The 26,063-nt window shown below is 45.7% G+C and overlaps 1 protein-coding gene across 7 annotated transcripts in view; it reads left to right on the top strand.

The window, feature by feature from the left end:
- The window catches only part of ARHGEF28 (Rho guanine nucleotide exchange factor 28), a 272,157-nt gene that overhangs the window by 158,847 nt on the left and 87,247 nt on the right, over window positions 1-26,063 (top strand). Inside the window, exon 1 of one of the 7 annotated variants that reach the window (XM_077287702.1) lies at window positions 3,190-3,208. The exons of 4 other annotated variants lie outside the window; for them this stretch is intronic. Coding sequence is in view for 2 of the 3 variants with exons in the window: in XM_077287693.1 (XP_077143808.1) it covers window positions 5,758-5,842 (85 nt within the window). In the remaining variant the exon portion in view is untranslated. Of the gene's footprint in view, window positions 1-3,189; window positions 3,209-5,658; window positions 5,843-26,063 lie in introns of those variants that run through there. 2 more of the 7 variants (XM_077287693.1, XM_077287712.1) reach the window with 2 other exon arrangements.

Genomic DNA, 26,063 nt, shown 5'->3' with positions numbered 1-26,063 from the left:
GCATTCGTGTCACTTTTATGTTAACCAGACAGCAAAAAAGAAAAAAACATACCCCCAAAAAACATTACGTACTTCTAATCCCTGCCAGACAAGCTCTGAAAAAGAGTAAAAACATTTCCCTTGGAAAGAGAAAAAGTAGTAGAATTGTTCTGTATATCACGAAAAACATTTATAACCTGTCAACAAGATTTTCACCTGTCCCACTGCTGTGACCTGCGCCAACCCAGAGAGTGGGGCTGCCACATCCCCTGTGAACAGATCTGTAGTGGACGCTCGTGACCAGGACTCCATTCATGGCTGTGGGATTTGTTGGGTACATGTGTAACCATAGAAGTGACCGGTGGTTGTATATGCGCCATACTCCGCTGTCCCTGTGACAGGGGTAGCCTTAGCAGTTGAACCTCAAAAGATCAGACATGCATCATAAATTATGTTTGTGAAATCACTCTGTTAAGGGTTCGCTCACATCATAAAGTAGCTGAGAAAAGTTGGAGTTTGTCAGGCGAGTGTCATGCGTTTTTTCCTCACCTAGCATCTGTATGACATTTTACATACTGTAATTCTGTCATTTTAGTTTTGTTTTCTATCTAATAAAATAATCTTCTATACAGAGATGGATAGATGATAGTAAGAAATGTGTCAGCTATATAATTAGTGCTGTGCGTGTGTAGCTTACTTTACATGTATTAAGCTACTAAAGAAATAAATGAAAAACGAAATGGAGTGGGTTCCCCCGTATTTTTAATAGCCAGCTGAGGGAAAGCAGACAGCTGAGAGGTGGTGGTATAATTCTGGGAAGAGGCCAATATCCATGAAGCTTCCCAGGCTATAAGTATGAGCTCACGGCTGTCTGCGTAGCCTTTACCGTTCATTCAAATAGGGGGATCCATTCCCAAAAAATAACGTGGGATTTTTCCAAATCTGTGCCGGATCCAGTTTTTCCAACATTCACCAGATTTAGCCTGACACTGAAAACCTGATGTGTGAAAGTAGCCTTAGGCCTAACCTGGATAAAATGCAACACTGGGCACAATCCATAGACAAGGGTGGTGCTGTTTCTATACAATACAATGTTGCAAATTCTGATGATCACATATAGGCCTTTTAAACCTGTTGTGCTACTTTTGCAATTTGCGTAATGTGACCTTTTCATAAAAATGTAATTATTGCAATTTGCAAAGTCATGCCAAAGGGCTGTGCATCCACCGGAGCTGGAGGATTGCCTGAATATTTCATTATGTCACCGTCAGAAACCCTTTTAGTGCTTTGCAGAAGCTGAAACGCTCTGGAAGAAGGAAGGGATTTTAGGCAGAAGTGCTGGACCTCACATTTGTAGTAATGGAGGTGAAGTGCAGATTGGTGACGGGCTCGGATATCCTCGTTCTCCAGATCTGACACTTCCATTGATCCGTGCTCAGCCCTCTTCTGTGGATATAGAGAAACCTCAGTAGTTGGGAGATAGGAGATCTTCATTGAGGCTCGGCTTATTCACATCCTGGATTATTTTTCATTATGGCTGGCTGCATGGCTCCGAGACCTCTCGAGGAGATGTGAGACCATATTGTCTGCTGTGAATTCACTGGTGGTGCAGGGCAAGGTTCTCGCTGGAGGCTTGAGTGCACAGAGTTGTTCTGGGATACAGCGTAAGAATGGTGGGCTTCTTGTAAATCACTCGCTGCTCCCTTTATATGAGGTTCCTTCGCAGCTTTTAATGGTGCCAGACTTGTTAAATCTCTGACAATCCTCCTCTTAAGCCAGAACGATGACTGGAAATGTGCAGGACAAACAGAGGTTTCCTTCTGAATGCTGGAATTAACGCTTAAGATAAATGTGAGATCATTTTTGTATTTTCAGGTATGAGGATGTTTTTTTAGGTCAAACTTTTTTTTAGGTCAAAATAAACTTTATATTTTATTTTCTACAATGACCTGTTCCCAATAAATATACTTTTGGTACCAAAACCTCTTCTTGCTCTCATTCAGTAGGATCTTTCGTTCTTTAAAGGGAATCTGCTACCAGTTTTCTGCTATCCATCTAATAGCAGCTTAATGTTGGGGTGCATACACATCGCTTGAATCGAGGACACTTTCTAGGTTGCTTGCTGTCATTTTGATAAAATCACTGTTTTATCAGCTGCAGATCTCCCAGTTTTCTGGATGCTGAGCTCTGTATAGCCCCGCCCACACCACTGATTGGCTGCTTTCTGTGCCCACTGTGCATAGGCAGAAAGCTGCCAATGAGTGGTGGGGGCGGAGCTATGCAGAGCTAATGAATATGGAGGACTACCTATCTGCATGTTTACTAGTCCTCTAGTGATAAAATCATTGTTTTATCAGTCAAAAGTTAACAAACCTACACTAAGCAGCCCAGTAAGTGACATCAGGGTCCCTACATCATGCTGCTCTCAGATCAGGTGTCAAATAGCAGCTGACAGATTCACTCTAAACCTTTTTTGTGTGGCTCGTTAAGGCACACGCATAAAAGTTTTGCGGAAATTTTTTTTTGCATGAAAATCGCAGTGACTACTGGAAAACACTGTACTTTACGATGCTTTTGTATTTAATTAATTGTAATGGGTAAAAAAATATAGAAAAAAGGCTGAAAGAGTGGATGTCTTCTCAAAAGCTTCAAAATAAAATACGCATTTTTTAAAATGTCATTCATTTTGCTGTAAAATGCTGCGAGAAAAATGTCCCATGTGTACATACATATGAGTTACAGTATGTGTGTAGGAGCTGAGTCCTGCCCCTGGGTGTCCATATCATGACCTGGACAGATTTTTCTTTTTTTATCCCTGAGAATAAACAATGATGTTTCCAATTGAATAACTGCAACAATAGATGTTGAAAACGATGAAGAATCGATACATGGAGGATAATTGGAAGATTTCAATGATGCAAAATATAACATTACTTGCTGATAGTAGATTACATACCATAAGGAAACAGCCTTACCAAAACCTGTCAGATGATAAATGCACTAGCAGGATGCAGCAGGCCCCCACAATAAAGGCAGGGGCAGCACAGGTGCAAACTACTGATATAAACAGCCACCCACACCTACCAGATCATGGAGGGGCTGGCTGCAAATGAGGCTTGAGTAGAACGTCAGTCACACAGGTATGTGTGGTGCAAAGTGTCCGAGGGCCTGCTGCATCCTCCTAGTGCATTTATCATCTGACAGGTTTTGGTAAGGCTGTTTCCTTATGGTAAGTTTTTCTTAATTTTTCTATGTTAGGTGTTTTTGAAATTAGTGTTAGGACTTCCAAGTATGAGGACCCTTGACGTTGAATTGCGAGCTTATCTATTTTTGGCCAAAATATCAACCAATACCTAATTTAATGTATTTATTATATGCATTATTTTTTACATCTTTTATTGCACTTTTTATCATTTTTTGCAGGATGCAACCAGGCCCTTTTTGTTGGCTGGGTGTAGTGGGGCATCTGTCCCTGTGGGGTGCATATATATAGTGCTGGGCAGCCCGCCTGTTAATACAAGGGCGTCATTAATAGGCTGTAAGTTGGACACTTTGCATCACACATACCTGCACACATACCTGTGGACTGACATTCTACTCAAACCTTTAGTGTGCATTTTTTCTACTAGGCAGCCAATGATTCCATAATTTGGTAGATGTGTGGGTGGCTGTTTCCATCAGTAGTTTGCCCCTGTGCTGCCCCTGCCTTTATTGTGGGGGCCTGCTGCATCCTGCTAGTGCATTTATCATCTGACAGGTTTTGGTAAGGCTGTTTCCTTATGGTAAGTTTTTTTTTTGTTTTTTTTTTCTATGTTGGGTGTTTTTGATACTGGATTACCCTAATATTTTTTTTTGTCTTTAACTTGCAGAAATATTGTATTTATGCAAAAATCTTAGCAAGAAGTGCAGCCATCTTGATTTCCTTAGAATATTTTTTTCAGTTAGTAATGACAAAGTGCTATTATCCCATTTCTGTTCAATCAATATCAAAGTGCAAGTATTATTATGGTAAGGCTACTTGGGACGGAAATTGCTCGTCTGAAAACAGTGGCGGATGCAAATTTTTTTTTTTTCAATTGATTAGTCAATGGACACTTTTTATCTTGGAGGAGAACAACGATTTCACCTGCAAAACTGCGCAGTTGATTGTAATAGTTTTGGGTGAAACAAACGTCTGTCCTGCTGCAAAATTTGTGCGTCTATTTAACAAAGGACAAAAATGCCGCAGCTCCCGGACACTAATGGTTTTTCAGCTGTGCCACAGATGCTTCTTCACGTCTTACCTTTAGGGCTTATTCAGATGTCTGCTCAAATCGGTCCAGGTTCAGGCTGGCCACAGCTTTTCCAACTCAGGCGTGAGAGCCTCATAGAAATATATGAAGCCGTCCTGCTCCGGTCCGGAGATCTACGGCCGCCGGTATGTGCTCTGACCCATTTACATGGACGTCTGAATGAGCCGTTAGTTGGAAACGTTCCTGTTCCCACTAATCGTCTAGTGTATGAGACATTTTTACCATTTGGTGGACGCCTTTTGCACTGCTCTACTATATAGGGGAATTGAACTGAGATCACTTAAAATAAGAACAGGACCTCCTCCTGACAATAAGGGTATGTGCACACGTCTTTTTGATGTCTGCAGATTTTTCCGCAGCGGATTTGTGAAAACAGCAGGTAAAAGGCACTGCGTTTTACCTGTGGATTTCCTGCGGTTTTTGTGCGGATTCCACTGCGGTTTTACACTTGCGGATTCCTATTGTAGAGCAGGTGTAAATCTCTGCGGAATCCGCACAAAGAATTGACATCCTGCGGAATGTAAACAGCTGCGTTTCCGCACGTTTTTTTCCGCAGCATGGGCACTGCGGATTTTGTTTTCCATAGGTTTACATTGTACTGTAAACGCATGGGAAACGCTGCAGATCCGCAGCAAAATCCGCAATGAACATAAGACCTTCCTGTCATTTACTGCCTTGCCGGTGGAATGACCGCTGCCTCCATGTCATGTGGCGGTCTACCAAGAAATTATTTTAGGCATGTATTGAACGCTGTAAATCCTCACGGTTCAGTGATCACATGCGGATTTACCTGCGTTGAATAGATGGCAGAGCTTTGGACGCGCCGTATATTCACTGCGTCCAAAGTCCCTGATCGAGGGCACCCGGCCTTACAGGACCATTTATAGTCTCCTATGTTACAGGATTGTAATGAGTCCATTAAAACCGGATGCTGTGCTGTGGCTCTGTATAGCACCTGAAGTTTTTACTTGCCCATAGACTTAATTGGCTGAGTCTCATTCGATTTACAGAAGAAACTACTGCACGCTGAGATTTTTTTTCGGAGGTCTGGAAACGCTCGGCTCTTGGGGGTCTTTGCACGCTTTGTGTCCCCTCTTATTTACTTCAAGTGCACTCGACAAACCTCTGCCTCAGTTTGGGCAGTTTCCATTAGCATAGAAATGAGGAGGTGAGTTAATGATTCATTGGCACCAGCTGACCTCTGGGAGAGCTCTGGACCATGATGCAGCTCCGGCTTTGCTTCATGTTTTCCCCCTGCATTCCCTCATCTAATTTAATATTTACAGGCTGATCTGTCTACATGCCTGAGCGCCTGAAGAGAGCAAACAGTTTACAGCCCGTCCCTCCCCTGGGCAGAGAGGGCAATTTGATCCAGCTTTCTTCATTCCTCGATTTTCCATCATCTTGTGTGTTTCGGAGACGCTCCGGGGTCCAAGTTGTCTCCTCTCCTGACTGATCCGGCTTCCTTCCTTGCACACAGGAAAAAATGGATTCTGATTCAGACTCTCCTTTTAATTACTCCTGGCCGTCTTTTCCCAAAATGAGAATTCACAGGAGAACAGCCAAGCAAGGTAGAAGCAAACCTACAAAGTTCTGTTATCCTCTGTATAGATATGGGGACCCCCGTAACATTGTGCTGGAGCCTGGGGGGAGCTCATTGTGGCATTGTAGTGTATTTGTAACTGGGTAGCACATGTGATGTCTGTCTGATTCCTCCATCTCTTTAGAGCAGGTCTTTGGTGACGCTTATATAGATGGTAGTATATAGCGGTCGTATTTACATTGAGTTGCACTTGAAAAGTTGCCTGACTAGTGATTTCCTACAGCAGTCTGTAGTTTGGAGAATCGTGTCATTTCCCATCATGTGATGATGGACTTGGTTTCTGCTCGCTGATTTTTCACAGAAATGCAGATGACATCCTATTAAAAAACTGATATGAAAGCAGAAGTTTATTAATTAGTGTAGTGGATATATATTAAATCTTTGTTGTATCCGTGCATGTACTTATTCCTTCTTGTGCCACTTACTATTTCTCAGAACCTTTACGCGCGTTCACATGTGGCATAATGATTGGTGTGGATTCTGCAGTTACTTGTGAAATACAGCACATATGAGTGGGCTCTTCCAAAACTTCTTGCATTTCACCCATCACAATGAGGAGGGGAAATCCACAGCATTAATGTACTGAAATGATGCACAGAAGCCGCTGCATGTATAGGTTTACTCCATGCTCGTGGTGCAGATTGCTTGTGAGTGTTTGGCAGTTGTACCCGGCGGTGTAATGCAACCAGCAAGGCCCAGCATGAAACCAAACAAAATTCAGATTATACTTTTGCAGACTCATAGATTTAGGATTTCCTTCTGTTAACTAATGTAATGGCTATTCTGTTAAAAACTCAGTTATTTCCATGTGTTTGTCTTATGCCTCTGAGTATTTTGCCCTGAATGTCCTAGGTTTTTTGTTGCGTGCATTTTTTGACTTTTTCCTCCAGTGAAATTAATGGAACTGCAAAGAAGAGTAAGCTGGCCCAGATGCCAGGACCCGTGATGAGCTGTAATTTGGGTGTTCCCTGTGTGTACAGTGCCTTCCCTAGAGGTGTCATTTGGGTGTTCCCTGTGTGTACAGTGCCTTCCCTAGAGGTGTCATTTGGGTGTTCCCTGTGTGTTGAGTGCCTTCCCTAGGGGTGTCATTTGGGTGTTCCCTGTGTGTAGAGTGCCTTCCCCAGTGGTGTCATTTGGGTGTTCCCTGTGTGTACAGTGCCTTCCCCAGTGGTGTCATTTGGGTGTTCCCTGTGTGTAGAGTGCCTTCCCCAGTGGTGTCATTTGGGTGTTCCCTGTGTGTACAGTGCCTTCCCTAGAGGTGTCATTTGGGTGTTCCCTGTGTGTACAGTGCCTTCCCTAGAGGTGTCATTTGGGTGTTCCCTGTGTGTACAGTGCCTTCCCTAGAGGTGTCATTTGGGTGTTCCCTGTGTGTAGAGTGCCTTCCCCAGTGGTGTCATTTGGGTGTTCCCTGTGTGTAGAGTGCCTTCCCCAGTGGTGTCATTTGGGTGTTCCCTGTGTGTACAGTGCCTTCCCTAGAGGTGTCATTTGGGTGTTCCCTGTGTGTACAGTGCCTTCCCTAGAGGTGTCATTTGGGTGTTCCCTGTGTGTACAGTGCCTTCCCTAGAGGTGTCATTTGGGTGTTCCCTGTGTGTTGAGTGCCTTCCCTAGGGGTGTCATTTGGGTGTTCCCTGTGTGTAGAGTGCCTTCCCCAGTGGTGTCATTTGGGTGTTCCCTGTGTGTACAGTGCCTTCCCCAGTGGTGTCATTTGGGTGTTCCCTGTGTGTAGAGTGCCTTCCCCAGTGGTGTCATTTGGGTGTTCCCTGTGTGTACAGTGCCTTCCCCACGGGTGTCATTTAGGTGTTCCCTGTGTGTACAGTGCCTTCCCTATGGGGTATCATTTGGGTGTTCCCTGTGTGTAGAGTGCCTTCCCTATGGGTGTCATTTGGGTGTTCCCTGTGTCTAGAGTGCCTTCCCCATCTGTTTGTAAACTTAGTTATGTTGGCTTCATACATGTGACATTCTCAGTCTGAGCACGGTCTGACAGCGGGTCTCCTGACCGGAATTTTGACATGTTCATAGACTCCTGATGATACTGGGACAACTTTGGACCAGGAGACCTGGTGCCTGTCTATAACTACCGGTCTGTACGCATCCATGAATGCCGTTTGTGTGAAGCCAGCCTTGGGTTTAGATCAAGCGAATGTATGCAAAATTTTTCATCCATATGGTCATCCGTATACAATCCGCATTGGCATGTGGTTTTTACATGAACAATTTAATAACAAAAGGCCAAATAGTTTCCTATGTTAGTAATTGTAGTGGATCTGTGAAAAACGTGTGACATAAGTATGGTGGCCTGTATGTGACGGTAACCTGTATTGCTAGGTAATCTGAGAGCATCATAATGTAGGGGCAAAGACACTGTATCAAAATGACAGGAGGCAACCCAGTAAGAGACACATTTCTGGAATCAGTCACCTAAGGCTACGTCCCTACGATCGGGAATCGCAACGTTTTGGATGCAACGTATTTTTGTTGCACCCAAAACGCTGTTTTTAATTGCCGCACATGTTTATCAGTACATGCGAATTCACCTCTTATCATGATTAGTGATGAGCGAGTGTGCTCGTTACTCTAGTTTTCCGAGCATGCTCAGGTAAACTCCGAGTATCTTGGGTGTGCTCGGAAATTATGTTTGTGTTTCCGCAGCTGCATGATTTGCGGCTGTTAGACAGCCTGAATGCATGCAGGGATTGCCTGTTTGTTAGGGAATCCCCACATGTATTCAGGCTGTCTAGCAGCCACAAATCGTGCAGCTGCGGGGACACAAACATAATCTAGGAGCACACCCAAGATACTCGGAGACCACCTGAGCATGCTTGCAAAACTCGAGTAATGAGCACACTCGCTCATCACTAATCATGATATTTAGTGGTCAAAATCCGCAGCGGAGACTAGCCCGCAGGTGAGTTTACACAACCTTAAATAGACGCACAGTGGGCATGGGATTTCTATAGAAGCAAAGTGGATGGGGTTTCATGGAAAATGCAGCGTTTTGGATGCAGCGCAGGTGAGCTGCGTCCAAAGTGCTGCTGTTCTGGACTGTGGGCACGCAGCCTAAGAATGCTGAGCTGTGTGTAGCCCCGCCCACACCACTGATTGGCAGCTTTCCTTAAATTTACAGTGGACACAAAGCTGCCAATCAGTGGTGGGGGCGGGGCTATACAGAGCAGTTGACTAGGAGGCCCAAGACACCTAGTCCTTTACTGATAATCTGCAGATAAAACACTGATTTCTTTGATACAGCAACACACGGACCAGTAAGTAACACAGTACTGGAGTTAGGCTCTCCGCTCCTACATCATGTTGCTCTTAGATTACAAAGTAAAAACTGCTGACAGATTCTCTTTAAGGGTAAAAATGTGATCATTGACAGATGGGAGGATACAGTAGAGAAGACACTGTGCAGGAGTGGGTGACTTGGTGACCAGAAGATGAAGCTTACTTGGCTTTGTATAGCAGAATGTCCCATCGCTGACATAAAACTTGCGCTGCCACTGGGCACTACGACTGTGTAATGTGTCCGCCTGTAATGGCTGTGCGGTTTTGCAGGTGTAGGGCTAGTCACACAGGTACATTGCTGTTTCTGTCCTGTACATTATCTGGTATGAGCGAGGGGCTAATTACTGACTTCCTCTCTGTCCTGGCAGACATAATCATGTACTAAGTAACAATATGCAGGAAATCTCTGCAGCCATAAAACCTCTACTCCATCTTCATTGTGGTTTTCAATCTCAAGCCTGCTTTGATTAATTGTGTAAAATATAATGGGAACAAGATCTGGTGGTCAGGCCCTCGCTCGGTGCACGTGGTGGGGAGGGCACAGGAGTTACCTATTAGTCCGCGCTGGGAAAACTCTGCCAGATGTTCTGGACATTTGTCTCCTTTTATGAGTTTGCGTCATTGGTTTGATTACAGTTCCTGTGGCAGATGTAACATCGGCTTCCGAGCTAGTAAAGGCATCAAGCACTGCCAGATATTCACCTTGTTGTTTTTCACTCTGCACGATAATGAGTCCGTGGTAGAAATGTAAAAGATGAGCTGTGTGTTGGGCTCACTGGTTCAATGTGTGCTTTGTACTGCCTTGAAAACTTCCCGCGTGGTTTGTCCATTTTTAGAAAAAAATAAATATTCATTACCATATTTGTTTAATTGGAATCTGTCATATAAAAAAAATACTATTGACCTCAGAAATGGGGTTAATCTGCAGGTTAATATGGTTCTAAAGGTGCGCGTCCACCTCACTGACAGCCTTTCTGCCAGGAGCTATAAATTGGCTTTATTCCACCTTGCAGCCTCCAGCTTTCAGTCATAGAGGTGCAGCCGGCACGGCTTCAGCCACATTCCAGTACATGGTGAGCGGTGGCTGTACCTAGGCCCCGGCACTGACTGACAGCCGGCTCAGCGGTGTATCAGTGCAGAGCTGTCAGTCCCGGGAGTACAGTTACAGCCGCTGTTCACTATGTACTGAGCCCTGACTGAAATCTGGAAGCTGCCGAGGCCGACCCTCAGATGTAGTAGACTGCGTCTGAGTCTCTGCCTTCAGTAGGCGTTTACCCCCCGAAATTGATGCTCATCAGAGTGCACATTCGCTCTGCCAGCACCATTATAATCTATGGCCCCGTCTGTGCAAATGTCTGCCGGGGGTTCGGACGTAAGCCCCAATGTGAGCCGCTGAAAAGCTGCCTAAATGCAGCCTTAGTGGTAGCCTCCACACTAGTCCCCTCATAACATGCTTTGTGTCAGTGAGTGGTTGGTATGTGCGCAGTGCTCCTGTGTGGGGTGGTTAACCATTAAGCTGCGGTCACACCGCGGGGGGTAGTGCTGTTGTGGTGGGGAGCTATTAGGATTGCTGTAATGGGATGTTCTGTTTTGTGTGTGTACTGGGAACCAAATGCAAATGACACTGCATTAGATGATTATTGTGCAGTCAGAAACCAGATAGGAAGTGGAAAGAAGAACATTTCCGTGTATCTTCAAGGCCAAGTACATTGCACATGATGTTCAAAGATTCCTTTTCTACAATTAAAAGGAACTTGTCACTATGAAAATGCCGTCCAGTCTGCAGGCCCCATGTTATAGAGCAGGGGGAGCCGAGAGAACTAATATATAGCTTTGTGAGAAAAGACAGTCAGTATAACTTGTGTTTTAATCCTCTAAACCTCTTCTCTTTCTGGGATTTTGGGTCCAGTGGGCGGTCCTATCAGTGACTGACAGCTCTCTATGCACAATTATACACAGACAGCTGTCAGTCACTGATAGAACCGCCTACTGGACCCAAGAATCCCAGAAAGCAGAGGATTGGATGATAAAATCACAGGTTATTCTGAATCTTTTCTTAAAATACTATATATCAATCTTCTCAGCTCCCCCTGCTCTATAGCATGGTGCCTACAGATTGGACAGCATTTTCATGGCGACAGGTTCCTTTGTAATATTGTTAGTTTTCTAATATTTAGAATATCCTTCCATATAGGTAAAATGGGAATTATCAAGTCCTCTTACTGTCTGATGAGACTTTTTAAAGAGCCCCTGTCACATCTCCAATCTTTGTTAGGCCCCATCTGCATAATACCGGTACCGGTGTCGTCAATGTTTTGGATCAGTGTTTCACCAGTGTGCTATCTGTGTGCCATTTTTTTTTCTGGTATGGCTTAAGAAAAATTAATTCCAAAGCTTCACCTATTTGCAATTAAACACAGACGGCGCACAGATGCCGCACAGATGCCATCCATGTGCTGTGCATGCTTTACACTGACCAATGGACTTGTATTGGCCCTTGTCATCTGCGGCTGCTTGTCTTGAGGAACAGAAGCAACAAACAGGCAATCCGTACATGTGTTGTGGCTGTCGAACAGACGTGAGACAGGCAGCCGCGGCGACTCGAACATAATTTTCGATCACGCCAAAGTCACTGTTAGCACCGAGCATGCTCAGATAACACCTTATCCCAGTATGTTCGCTCATCACTAATCTTTATCTGTCTTGGAGGCACAGAATCTGCCACTTTGGTTAACAGTTCTCTAATGTGTGTGTAGATTACATGGTTTATCCTTCTCCCTATAAGTGAAGTTTACCACAGGGCTCTATAGGAATAACATCCAGGAGACGGAAAGGAGAGGACTCTTTTAAATAGTTTTGATTTATGATGGGTTCATGATGATCTGCCATTCTAACATTGAAAGAACGAGCTAGTGTCAAAAGAGTGTGAGGGTGTGTAAAATGACCTTCAGTTATGGCATCCACGTTTTAGTTCAGAAAAAGTATTGCTAGTAAAACAAAAGTCTATGTAAGCACATGCTGTATTATCCATCTGTTCATTGCACTACAAGCATCTTCTCCTATTCTGCACCATAGGATATTGACATGCTGTTTTCAGGCACTGGGTCAATTCTTCCTATAAGCCAAGCACTTTAAAGAAGCTCTGCTCCCATCAAAGTTTTTATCCTCTTAATATATTGCAGTCATCATATTATATAGCACGGTGTACTTACAGTTGCTTATTTTGCCTTTCTACCTAGCTGATTCTTCTCTTTTCTCTGCTCTATGTAGAAACAGGAAGTCTCTTGTCCCTGCATTTATCATTCCAATCTGCACCTCCTGACCCAGCTGCTCTCTCCTCCCCTACCAGGGACTTTTGCAGTGACTGATGAATGGTACAGGGAAAATTGACCTCCTGTTTCTGCATAGAGCTTAGGAGGATTCAGCTAGTCAATTTTTAAAGTGAACCTGTCAGCAGTTTTGGCCGATATAAAATACGGCCATTCCGGCCATCCCCTTTCAGGACTGATATGCAGCATTCTATTATGCTGTATATAAGCCCCCAACCCGACCTGGAATAGAAGAAAAATAACTTCTAATATACTCACCTGCAGGGCGGTCCGGTCCGATGGGCGTCACTGGTCTTGGTCTGGTGCCTCCCATCTTCTTGCGATGCCGCCCTCCTGCTTGCTTTGTGTGGATGACACATCCCTACCTCATCCACACAGGCTCACCGACATCGTGCTCCGGCGCAGGCGTACTTCTCTGTCCTGTTGAGAGCAGAGCACAGTACTGCAGTGCCCAGGCACGGGGGCTCTTTTCTGGCACCTGTGCGCTGCAGAGCTTTGCTATGCCCTCAACAGAACAGAGAAGTACGCCTGTGCAGGAGCACAGAGCCGAGGAGACGCGTCATCCACACAAAGCAAGCAGGAGGATCGGGATCGTAAAAAGGGAGGCGGTGGACCAAGAAGAGCGACACACCTCGGACCAGACCGCCCCGCAGGTGAGTATAACAAAAGTGACTTTTCTTCTCTTCCAGGTCAGGTTGGAGACTTAAACATAGCATTATAGAATGCAGAATATCAGCCCTGAATGGTGATGGCCGTATCTTATATCGGCCTAAACTGCTGATAGGTTCACTTTAGTTGTGATGTAATACACCTCATGGAAAAGAGAAGAATTAACTGGGTAGAAGGGGAAAATGAGCAATTGTAAGTACACAGTGCTATATAATATGATGACTGCAATATATTAAGAGGATAACATTTTTGATGGTAGTGCTTCCTTAAGTGCCTCTTTATTAATATATCTGTGTGGCCCTATCTTCTCCAGTGTCACAGCGAGCGGCACCTTAATGGAACATCTAATCCCCCATAGAGATCCTATTTCGGGCAGCGGGGACTGAAGTGAATTCTGGTCTCCTAGTGACTCCGTGAAGCATAGAAGGAGCACAAGAACAGACAAACTCTGCTTCAGCGTTCTTACACTAAGGGCTTGTTCAGACGACCGTATTTTTGGTTGATTGCTGTCCATGAAGAAAAATAGACCGCACTCAGACCAATGTTATTCAATGAAGAAGTGCAGGTGGGCGTTTTTTTCCCCCTTCACTGGAAGAATCTGCATGTGAAAAAAAATGGCAGCATGTATAAACTTCTTCCGCAAATTGGATGAGACTCACCCATTCAAGTCTGAGTTCACAAAAAAAAATCAGAGACACAGGACCACATCGGAGTTTTATGGACACAATGCAATTCTGTAACATAGGAAACTGTAGATGGTCCTGTAACTGATTAATAGCTGCTGTACAAATACAGATTGTATATGGATGACAAGCGAGAAAAAAAAATAGTCTGACTTTTCTGGATGAAATGTACGTTTGAAAGAACCCACCCCAAAACCGAGTGCATCTAAACCAGGGGTGTAACCCTTTGCCCTGGGGTCCACATGCAGCTTGTGATGCCTTCTGTGCACCCCCAGCCATCTCTGACCCCTCTGTGGAGAGCTGAGCGCATTGTATGGTCATCATCACCCACTGTATTTACACAGTGCCTCTATGTCATTAGGAACAAACGAGAATGTCGTGTACATAAGTTTTACCACAATCGCCATCAAAGTGTTTTGCCTGTCTTCTGTACTTAAAGGGGTTGTCACCTTTCAGAAAAGTTTTTCCCATCAAGGGAATCTGTCAGTAGAATCAACCTTCCAAAGCCGTCTATACGGGAATGTGGGTCATAGGAAGCAGAATAAAATGTTATCATAATATCTGTGATCTGATGTCTCTTTCCAGAGACATACATGTGTTTCTTAATATTTAAAGGGATCATCCGGTCATGGTCATGGCTCTGTGGTCATCCGGTTGTCAAACGGGGTGAGCCGGCTGTTAACTGTGAACTGTTAAGAGTTGTGAGCCGGACACTGATCTCACTAAACTTAGATAGGTCCGCGCACCGCCATTCTCGGTTGATCAGCCATAAAAAAAAAACCTTGGTTGGACAAAACCCCTTAAGGTTATGTTCACACATTGTGTTTTTGCTGTGCTATGTTTATGCCAAGTTTAAGGTGCATTTTTGGTGCTTTTTTCACTTCGTTTTTGTCAGGGTACATTCGCCTCTTGTGCATGCTGCTAAAGTTTAGAACTTTAAAAAAAATCTCATTGAAATAAATTTTTTTTTGGCACCCAAAATGCATCAAAACCCGATATCTGCATTTTTATAGCGTTTCTGCAGCGTTTGTGCACTACCCATTGCTTTCAATACTGCTTTCAATGGGTGAAAAACGGTGCAGAAACGTTGAAAAGTGACATACTGCATTTTGCAAAAACCAAGCTCTGAGATTTCACACCAAGAGATGTAGAAATGGTGCAGAAATTTCTGCTGCAAATATGGGTATGTGTAAACGTTAAAGGGAACCTGTCACCCCCCCCAGTCGTTTCAAACTAAAAGAGTCACCTTGTGCAGCAGTAATGCTGCATTCTGACAAGGTGGTTCTTTTAGTTCTGGGTGCTGTAACTTGAGAAATAATCAGTTTTATAATTTGTCTGAAATACCTGGTCTTCAGTCAAGTGGGCCGGCCTTTTCCCCCTGCTTCAGACAGCACACAGCCGTCACTCACATCTTCTTGGCGCCGGGCGCCGCCTCCTCTCACCGCTGTTTTCAAAAATAGCCGGCGCCTGCGCTCTTATCCCCTGCCTGGTGCAGGCGCAGTGAGCGCTGCCCGTCCTCTGTCCTCATATGCAGCCCAGCTGACTGCGCCTGCGCGGCCGCCCTGCCTGTGATTCCCAGCCCCACAGTGACTTATGATTTATTCACACTGCGGGGCTGGGAATCACAGGCAGGGCGGCCGCACAGGCGCAGTCAGCTGGGCTGCATATGAGGAAAGACGGGCAGCGCTCACTGCGCCTGCACCAGGCAGGGGATAAGAGCGCCGGCGCCGGCTATTTTTGAAAACAGCGGTGAGGAGGAGGCGGCTCCAAGAAGATGTGAGTGACAGCTGTGTGCTGTCTGAAGCAGGGGGAAACGCCAGCCTCCTTGACTGAAGACCAGGTATTTCAGACAAAGTCTAAAACTGATTATTTCTCAAGTTACAGCACCCAGAACTAAAAGAGCCACCTTGTCAGAATGCAGCATTACTGCTGCACAAGTTGGCTCTTTTAGTTTGAAACGACTGGGGGGGGTGACAGGTTCCCTTTAAGTATTTGCAGCAGGGATTTCTGCACCATTTCTGCATCTCTTGGCACGGAAAATGCTGGATAAAATAGGCATGATTTTTTTTTTACAGATTTTTTCCCCACTCATTAGCATGGGTGAAATCTGCAGCAAAAATGCTAAAAGAATTAACATGTTGCTGAATTATATCTGCTACAAATCTAAGCAATGTGTGGTGAGTGAGAGGTCAGGAATATCATTCACTTTGCTGGCACTAGGAAATCCATTTTTGTAACATCTGCAACATGTGCACAGGCTCTTGTTTGTGGTTTTCTTTGCAGTTTGCAGTTGCCAAGTATACTGATTGTTATATAGTTCAGCACAGTGTTTATCCATTTAGGACTGTCCCTTCCTTCAGATGTGATGATCCCAGGGCTATGGTACACTTAGGAGAAAGTCATAGGAGACCAGGTTGTTTTGTTTTGCTGTGTGAAGAAGCCGATATGTGGTGAGTGATCACACAACCGCTCACTATCTACCAATATTCCTATTGATTTATTAGGAGCACTTTTCCCCATAGACTTCTGCAGAACATCCCTTTGAAGATTCATTGCTTGAAATGTTTGTAGGCGGAGGCTCTAAACTAGCTGATGTGTTACAATGTCTTCCTCTTGCAGCACCTTTGTGAAGATAAACATACATGTTGCTCAATCAGTCAGTATACTATAAGATGAAGCCACAATGACCCCCCGATCACACCTAACGCCGTGCCACCCCCCTATTAGGCCGGCGTCACACATGCGAGTTTTACGGACGTAAGAGCGCAGAAACTACGTCCGTAAAACTCGCATAACATACGGCACAATTATTCTCAATGGGGCTGCTCCTATCAGCCGTATATTACGGATCCGTAATATACGGCTTTCTACGGCCGTACAAAATCGCAGCATGCTGCGTTTGTCAGCGTATTGCGCAAAAAAAAATCGCCAATGAAAGTCTATAGGGGCGAGAAAAAATACGGATTCCACACGGACCAGCAGTGTGACTTGCGAGAAATACGCAGCGGTGTTAGTGAAAAGTTGGTAATTCAATTGCCGGCTTTTCATTTCTCCTGCACAAACCCGACAGGATATGAGACATGGTTTACATACAGTAAACCATCTCATATCCCCCTTTTTTTTGCATATTCCACACTACTAATGTTAGTAGTGTGTATGTGCAAAATTTCAGCACTGTAGCTGCTAAAGTAAAGGGTTAAATGGCGGAAAAAATTGGCGTGGGCTCCCGCGCAATTTTCTCCGCCAGAGCGGTAAAGCCAGTGACTGAGGGCAGATGTTAATAGCCAGGAGAGGGTCCATGGTTATTGGCCCCCCGTGGCTACAAACATCTGCCCCCAGCCACCCCAGAAAAGGCACATCTGGAAGATGCGCCTATTCTGGCACTTGGCCACTCTCTTCCCACTCCCGTGTAGCGGTGGGATATGGGGTAATGAAGGGTTAATGTCACCTTGCTATTGTAAGGTGACATTAAGCCAGATTAATAATGGAGAGGCGTCAATTATGACACCTATCCATTATTAATCCAATTGTATGAAAGGGTTAAAAAACACACACACACATGATTTAAAAGTATTTTAATGCAATAAACACAGCGGTTGTTTTAATAATTTATTGTTCTCTCAATCCATCAGCAACACCCTCGCTTGGAAAAATAATAAATGCACAAGATACATACCTTCTGATGTCCTATCACGTCCAACGAGGTAAGCCATCTGAAGGGGTTAACTAATATTACAGGCAGAGCTGCGATAAACCACTCGCTCGTGCCTGTAATCCCCGGGTGCTGAAAGGAAAGCAGTGATCTATACTTACATTGAGTCGCGGTGATGCGCCCCTGCTGGATGTTCTCATGAACTGCAGCCTGGGAACTTTTTCCCACGCTCCAGGTCATATGAGGACATCCACCAGGGGGCGCATCACCGCGACTGAAGGAAATGTAGGTCAATGACCTACATTTCATTCATTCGCCGGGGATTACAGGCACGGAGCACAGCTGCATTTAGCAGGGCTCCTGCCTGTAAAATATTTTAACCCCTTCAGATGGATTACATCGTGGGACGTGACGGTTCAGCTGAGGGTATGTATCTTGTGCATTTATTATTTTTCCAAGCGAGGGTGTTGCTGATGGATTGAGAGAGCAATAAATTATTAAAACAACCTGTGTGTTTATTGCATTAAAATTCTTTTAAATCATGTGTGTGTGTGTTTTTTAACCCTTTCATACAATTGGATTAATAATGGATAGGTGTCATAATTGACGCCTCTCCATTATTAATCTGGCTTAATGTCACAGTAGCAAGGTGGCATTAACCCTTCATTACCCCATATCCCACCGCTACAGGGAGTGGGAAGAGAGTGGCCAAGTGCCAGAACAGGCGCATCTTCCAGATGTGCCTTTTCTGGGGTGGCTGGGGGCAGATGTTTGTAGCCAGGGGGGCCAATAACCATGGACCCTCTCTAGGCTATTAATATCTGTCCTCAGTCACTGGCTTTACCATTCTGGCGGAGAAAATTGCGCGGGAGCCCACGCCAATTTTTTCCGCCATTTAACCCTTTATTTTAGCTACAGCGCTGAAATTTTGCACATACACACTACTAACATTAGTAGTGTGGAATATGCAAAAAAAATGGGGATATGAGATGGTTTACTATATGTAAACCATGTCTCATATCCTGTCGGGTTTGTGCAGGAGAAATGAAAAGCCGGAAATTGAATTACCGGCTGTTCACAGATATCGCGCTGAATGAAATCTAAATACAGAATATATATATATTATATATGTGTCTCAATGACATATATATATATATATATCTAATATATAAAGCTGAATGTGTGTGTGTGTGTATGTATGTATGTATGTATGTATGTCCGGGATTGGCATCTGAACCGTAGCAGCTACAGCCACAAAATTTTGCACAGTCACACGTCTGGACCCCGAGAGCGTCATAGGCTATGTTGTGAGGTGAAATTTTAACCCCGCGCTTTCCAATTCACCAAACAATTTTGCCCCTATCTACATAATGGGGAAAAAGTGAAAGGAAAAGTGTTGGAGGCGTCGCAGCTACAGGCACAAAATTTTGCACAGTCACACGTCTGGACCCTGAGAGCGTCAAAGCTATATTGTGAGGTGAAATTTTAACCCCGCGCTTTCCAAGTCACCAAACAATTTTGCCCCTATCTACATAATGGGGAAAAAATGAAAGGAAAAGTGTTGGAGGCAAATTAACAGCTGCCAGATGTGAACAAGGGGGACTTAAAGAATGACAGCGATGGCACCAAAGAGTATATACTGTACAGTTGCTAAGGTGGGGCCCCAACATGGGATAATCACACCACCACGGGGATATGAACACACACACAAAATGCGCCACACACTACCACGTGCTCGAACACATATACCACCCTCAGTGCACATTTCACCACACATACACCAACCTCGCCACATAAAAGTAGAAACACAAAAGTCGCCGCTCAAAACTCGCCACGCGCAAAACTCTCCACATGCAAAACTCGCCACACGTGCAAAACTCGCCACACGCAAAACTTGCACACGCAGAAAAATTGCCACACGCAGAAAAATTGCCACATGCACAAAAGTTGCAACACATGCAAAAGTTGCCTCACACAAAACTTGCACATACTCAAAAGGCACCACACATAAAACTCGCCACGCGCAAAACTCGCCATGCGCAAAACTTGCTGCACACAACTTGCTACACTAACCTGTCACATGCAACTCGACACACAAAAAGTTGCTACACGCATGTCGCCACACAAAACTCATCTCACAAAAGTCCCTACATGCATGTCGCCACACGCAACTCAACACACACAACTTGACACACGAAACTCGCCCTAAAACACACACAAGTCTGGTATCCTTCAAAAATAAAAATCTGATTAATAAGCAGACAAACTACAAGAGCAACAAATGTACCATATAGGAATCCGGCAGCTGTCAGTCACATGACCAGTCTATTATGTGTATGTGTGAGCTAATATATACTGCCAGGGGGTGGGCTTACTGTTGGCTGGGGATTTATCAGGCTGCCATTTTAGCTTACAAATACTGAGGTAAAAATACTGACCAAATAACGTGTGAACGAGGGCTAATACAGGAGGAGATGGCATACAGCTATATACTATATACAGGAGATGACACACAGGTATATACTATTTACAGGGGAGATGACACACAGGTATATACTATATACAGGAGGAGATGACACACAGATATATACTATATACAGGAGAGATGACACACAGGTATATACTATATAGAGGAGGAGATGACATACAGGTACATACTACATACAGGAGGAGATGACATACAGGTATATACTATATACAGGAGGAGATGACACACAGGTATATACTATATACAGGAGCAGATTACCTACAGGTATATAGTATATACAGGAGGAGATGACACAGGTATATGCTATGTATAGGAGGAGATGACATACAGGTATATACTATATACAGGAGATGACACACAGATATATACTATATATAGGTGAGATGACACACAGGTATATACTATATACAGGAGATTACATACAGGTATATCTAATATATAAAGCTGAATGTGTGTATGTATGTATGTGTGTATGTCCGGGATTGGCATCTGTACCGTCGCAGCTACAGCCACAAAATTTTGCACAGTCACACGTCTGGACCCCGAGAGCGTCATAGGCTATGTTGTGAGGTGAAATTTTAACCCCGCGCGTTCCAATTCACCAAACAATTTTGCTCCTATCTACATAATGGGGAAAAAGTGAAGGGAAAAGTGTTGGAGGAAAATTGACAGCTGCCAGATGTGAACAATGAGGACTTAAAGAATGAGAGCGATGGCGACAAAGAGTATATACCGTACAGTTGCTAAGGTGGGGCCCCGACATGGGATACTCACCACACACGGGGATATGAACACAAACACAAAATGCGCCACACACTACCACGTGCTTGAACACATATACCACCCTCAGCACACATTTCACCACACACACACACCAACCTCGCCACATAAAAGTCGAAACACAAAAGTCACCACTCAAAACTCGCTACATGCAAAACTCGCCATATGCAAAACTAGGCTCACGCAAAACTCGCCACACGTGCAAAACTCACCTCATGGAAAACTCACCTCATGCAAAACTTGCACACACAGAAAAATTGCCACATGTACAAAAGTTGCACCACATGCAAAAGTTGCCTCACACAAAACTTGCACATACTCAAAATGCACCACACATAAAACTCGCCACGCGCAAAACTCGCCATGCACAAATCTTGCTGCACACAACTTGCTACACTAACCTGTCACATGCAACTCAACACACAAAATGTTGCTACACGCATGTCGCCACACAAAACTCATCTCACAAAAGTCGCTACATGCATGTCGCCACACGCAACTCAACACACACAACTTGACACATAAAACTCGCCCTAAAACACACACAAGTCTGGTATTGTCCTTCAAAAATAAAAATCTGATTAATAAGCAAACTACAAGAGCAACAAATGTACCATATAGGAAATACGGCAGCTGTCAGTCACATGACCTGTCTATTATGTGTATGTGTGAGCTAATATATACTGCCAGGGGGGAGGGCTTCCTGTTGGCTGGGGATTTATCAGGCTGCCAATAGCAACCAATCACAGCTCAGCTTCTATTTTGCTACAGTTAATTAACCTGAGCTCTGATTGGTTAATATAGGCAACAAAGACATTCTCAGTATAACAAAGCTAATATATGTTGTGAAATGCTTCTATTTGCTTAGTTTTTGCCTTTTAATAATTACATTTCTATCTATTTGTTTTGTGGTTTTTGTGTGCAGAATAAATTTTTGTTAACACATTCTATTTTGCTAACAGCAGTCATTAACCCGGGCGAAGCCGGGTAGTACAGCTAGTATATATATATATACTAGATGGCAGCCCGATTCTAAAGAATCGGGAGTCTAGAATCCATATATACTTTATTTATTCAAATGTAAGAATAATACAATTAATAAATAATAGTAAGAAAGAACAAAAAATGGCTGCACTCACCAGCTCTTGACAATTCTTGACAGTACGGCACATTTCTGATTGGTCGCTCGCGGCAGGCGGCAACCAATCAGAAAAGTGCCGCGCACCACGAAGGCATATATCTTTGTCCACCCTGAGCGGGTGTAGGACGCTGGTGACGTCACTTATCTCCGGACATTATCTCCGGACAAAGCCACGGAAGTTGGCACAAATTGCCGGAAGTAGTATTCTAGGCAATTATATATTAGATTTTAATGTTATCAGTGTTTACCTTTGAACGTTTATATTGTATTGTCCTGTCACCAGCCATGTGTACGATTATCGGCCGAAAGCCTCTCTGGAACCAATAATCACCTCATGTAAAGGTATCTTTATAAGTTAAAGATTCAGAATACTATGACTTTTATCATATCCTGAACAGTCAAGTTTTTTATGAACCGTTAAGGTTTTCTGGTTGAAGTAAAAAAAACTCTGAGTGTTTACAGTTTGAAACCATAAAATGTTGAAAAATTATGTCATTCTTGAGTATATCACTCAATGGTGCTCATAAACGTGTCAAATTTGATCTATAATATACTTTAATATACGTTACTTTAATCTTTAATATACTTAAGAACAGGGCCCCAGACATCACACAGGGGGTCTGAAACACCGCACAGTGGTCCAAAATATCGCTGTGCTCTGCCTGGGGCCGCATATGCTGCCTGGGGCCCCTGTGCTCTGCCTGGGGCCCCATATGCTGCCTGGGGCCCCTGTGCTCTGCCTGGGGCCCCTGTGCTCTGCCTGGGGCCCCATATGCTGCCTGGGGCCCCTGTGCTCTACCTGGGACCACTGTGCTCTGCCTGGGGCCCCATATGCTGCCTGGGGCCCCTGTGCTCTGCCTGGGGTCCCTGTGCTCTGCCTGGGGCCCCTGTGCTCTGCCTGGGGCCCCATGTTCTGCCTGGGGCCACTGTGCTCTGCCTGGGGCCCCATATGCTGCCTGGGGCCCCTGTGCTCTGCCTGGGGCCACTGTGCTCTGCCTGGGGCCCCATATGCTGCCTGGGGCCCCTGTGCTCTGCCTGGGGCCCCATATGCTGCCTGGGGCCCCTGTGCTCTGCCTGGGGCCCCATGTTCTGCCTGGGGCCCCTGTGCTCTGCCTGGGGCCACTGTGCTCTGCCTGGGGCCCCATGTTCTGCCTGGGGCCACTGTGCTCTGCCTGGGGCCCCATAAGCTGCCTGGGGCCCCTGTGCTCTGCCTGGGACCACTGTGCTCTGCCTGGGGCCCCATATGCTGCCTGGGGCCCCTGTGCTCTGCCTGGGGCCACTGTGCTCTGCCTGGGGCCCCATATGCTGCCTGGGGCCACTGTGCTCTGCCTGGGGCCCCATATGCTGCCTGGGGCCCCTGTGCTCTGCCTGGGGCCCCATATGCTGCCTGGGGCCCCTGTGCTCTGCCTGGGGCCCCTGTGCTCTGCCTGGGGCCCCATGTTCTGCCTGGGGCCCCTGTGCTCTGCCTGGGGCCACTGTGCTCTGCCTGGGGCCCCATATGCTGCCTGGGGCCCCTGTGCTCTGCCTGGGGCCCCATATGCTGCCTGGGGCCCCTGTGCTCTGCCTGGGGCCCCATATGCTGCCTGGGGCCCCTGTGCTCTGCCTGGGGCCCCTGTGCTCTGCCTGGGGCCCCATGTTCTGCCTGGGGCCCCTGTGCTCTGCCTGGGGCCCCTGTGCTCTGCCTGGGACCACTGTGCTCTGCCTGGGGCCCCATATGCTGCCTGGGGCCCCTGTGCTCTGCCTGGGGCCCCTGTGCTCTGCCTGGGGCCCCATATGCTGCCTGGGGCCCCTGTGCTCTGCCTGGGGCCACTGTGCTCTGCCTGGGGCCCCATAGGCTGCCTGGGGCCCCTGTGCTCTGCCTGGGACCACTGTGCTCTGCCTGGGGCCCCATATGCTGCCTGGGGCCCCTGTGCTCTGCCTGGGGCCCCATAGGCTGCCTGGGGCCCCTGTGCTCTGCCTGGGACCACTGTGCTCTGCCTGGGGCCCCATATGCTGCCTGGGGCCCCTGTGCTCTGCCTGGGGCCACTGTGCTCTGCCTGGGGCCCCACAGGCTGCCTGGGGCCCCTGTGCTCTGCCTGGGTGTAGGACACTGGTGACGTCACTTATCTCCGGACATTAGCTCCGGACATTAGCTCCGGACATTAGCTCCGGACATTAGCTCCGGACATTAGCTCCGGACAAAGCCACGGAAGTTGGCACAAATTGCAGGAAGTAGTATTCTAGGCAATTATATATTAGATATATACTGTATATATGTTTTAATGAACATTTGAGCACATAAATCCATTAGATGTCGGTTTTGCAAGCCTGCGCGAAAATCTCGCAGTACGGATGCCATACGGATTACATACGGAGGATGCCATGCGCAAAATACGCTGACACACCCTGACTACGGATCAATATTTTGGGAACATTTCTCCGTATTACGGCCGTAGTACGGACGTATAATACGTGGCGTATTGTCTTACGCCAAGTGTGACGCCGGCCTTACCCACAGTACCACTTCATAATAGCTAAAATCTGGGTCCTCTTCAGCTCTCTATCTGCAGTTTTTCTTTTTGCATATGTAACTTACTCTTTGTGTGATGGTTATATAATGCATGATACCGGAAGATATATATCCTGGTACCGTGTTAGCCAGTAGATAGAAAAATATTTAGAATTGAGAGTCCTCAGTGGTTGATACCTTTTGGTTATATAATGCCACATTCACCTGGGTACATAGTTGTCACATTGTAGTGTCGTACAAATACATCACAGACAAGCAGTAGGTGTGTAATGTAATTATATGCACACATACAGCCATCCCTTGCTGATGCCTCCCTGGTACCAGTGCTGTGGAGTCGGAGCCCATTTCGGTGGAGTCGGTGTCAGAGGTTTGGCTTACCCACTCCACAGCCCTGCCTGGTACCCCCACCAGTCTCCTTTTACCCTGACCGATGACATGGCATGTCAAGACTTGAATGCAGCAGCCAGTCATTACTTTTAGAGTTGGGGGTCAGTGAATGGCTGTAGTGATCACACATTGAGGTGCCACAATGTCACACCTGTCTTGTCCAAAAACACTATTAGATCTGCAGGTTAATAGTATTCTGGAGCCATGCATCTTTCCTGCAGTTAAAGCTCGGCTGCAGGGAGGAAATGAACTTTGTTCCTCTAGGCAGCCTCTGCCTTTCAGTCATGGAGGCACGACTTCAGTGACCGCTCAGTACACAGTGAGCGGCAGCTGTAACCGCACCGCGGCACTGACAGCCGGATCAGCAGTGCATCAGTGCAAGGCTGGCTAGATGCAGAGAATATCCAGCACCAATAGAATGAATTGTATCATGTGGTCCACTGATGTGCAACATGTGACGTTTCGATCAACATGACCGTTCTCAAGCATGCACCAGTGGGGTAAGCAGATGGGATCTCGGGATGTGAAATAGTGAGTGTTGCCAATGGCTGATGTCGGTAATCGCATAGTATGGCGTCCAAGGCCTTGCATGTGCTCCAGGCTCAGCTGTGATGTCAGGGCTGGGTGCCAGATTTTCTTTGCATATAGTACTACGGGGTTGGACCCCACCTGAGCATCCTACATACCTGGGAGTTCCGTATCTTTTAGAGGGCCAGATGTCAATCAGTTCCTGGGACGAGTTTACAGGCGCTCGCTGCAACTCTATGACTGAAATCTAGAGGAATAAAGTTAATTTATTCCAGGTGGCCAGGCTTTCAGTGTGGCATCTGCATGGGAAATCAAAGATTAACCCCATATCTGCAGAATAATAGCTTTTTTGTTTTTTACATGACCGGTTCCCTTTAGTCAAGTGAATAGAAACCACAGGAGGATCAGCAAAGCACCAGCACAGAACTGCTATCTGGGAAAGGTTTCATGGGACTGGAGACCCCTTAAAGCTAAATAGTGAACACTGATTCACTTGAAAACGTATGGTGTATCTGCTGTTTCAGTAGGCTAATCTAGAATGAGATGTCATAGGGGTCCCTGAAAGAAATAACGCTATGTCTGGCAGCTATATGACCTATATGAGTGATTTTCACCAGTTTCACCTTCTGCAGGCTCTTTTTCTAATATTCAGTTATTTCTGGACTAGTGGGTGGAGACTAGCTGTTGTGACGTCTCCTACACCTAGAACTACACACACAAGAGATTCCTGCTCTCCTGTCT

The sequence above is a fragment of the Ranitomeya variabilis genome, chromosome 1 (assembly GCF_051348905.1).
Source record: "Ranitomeya variabilis isolate aRanVar5 chromosome 1, aRanVar5.hap1, whole genome shotgun sequence".
NCBI lineage: Eukaryota > Metazoa > Chordata > Amphibia > Anura > Dendrobatidae > Ranitomeya > Ranitomeya variabilis.
Note: the sequence above shows the minus strand (reverse complement) of the source record. Positions and strands in the feature narration are given on the sequence as shown.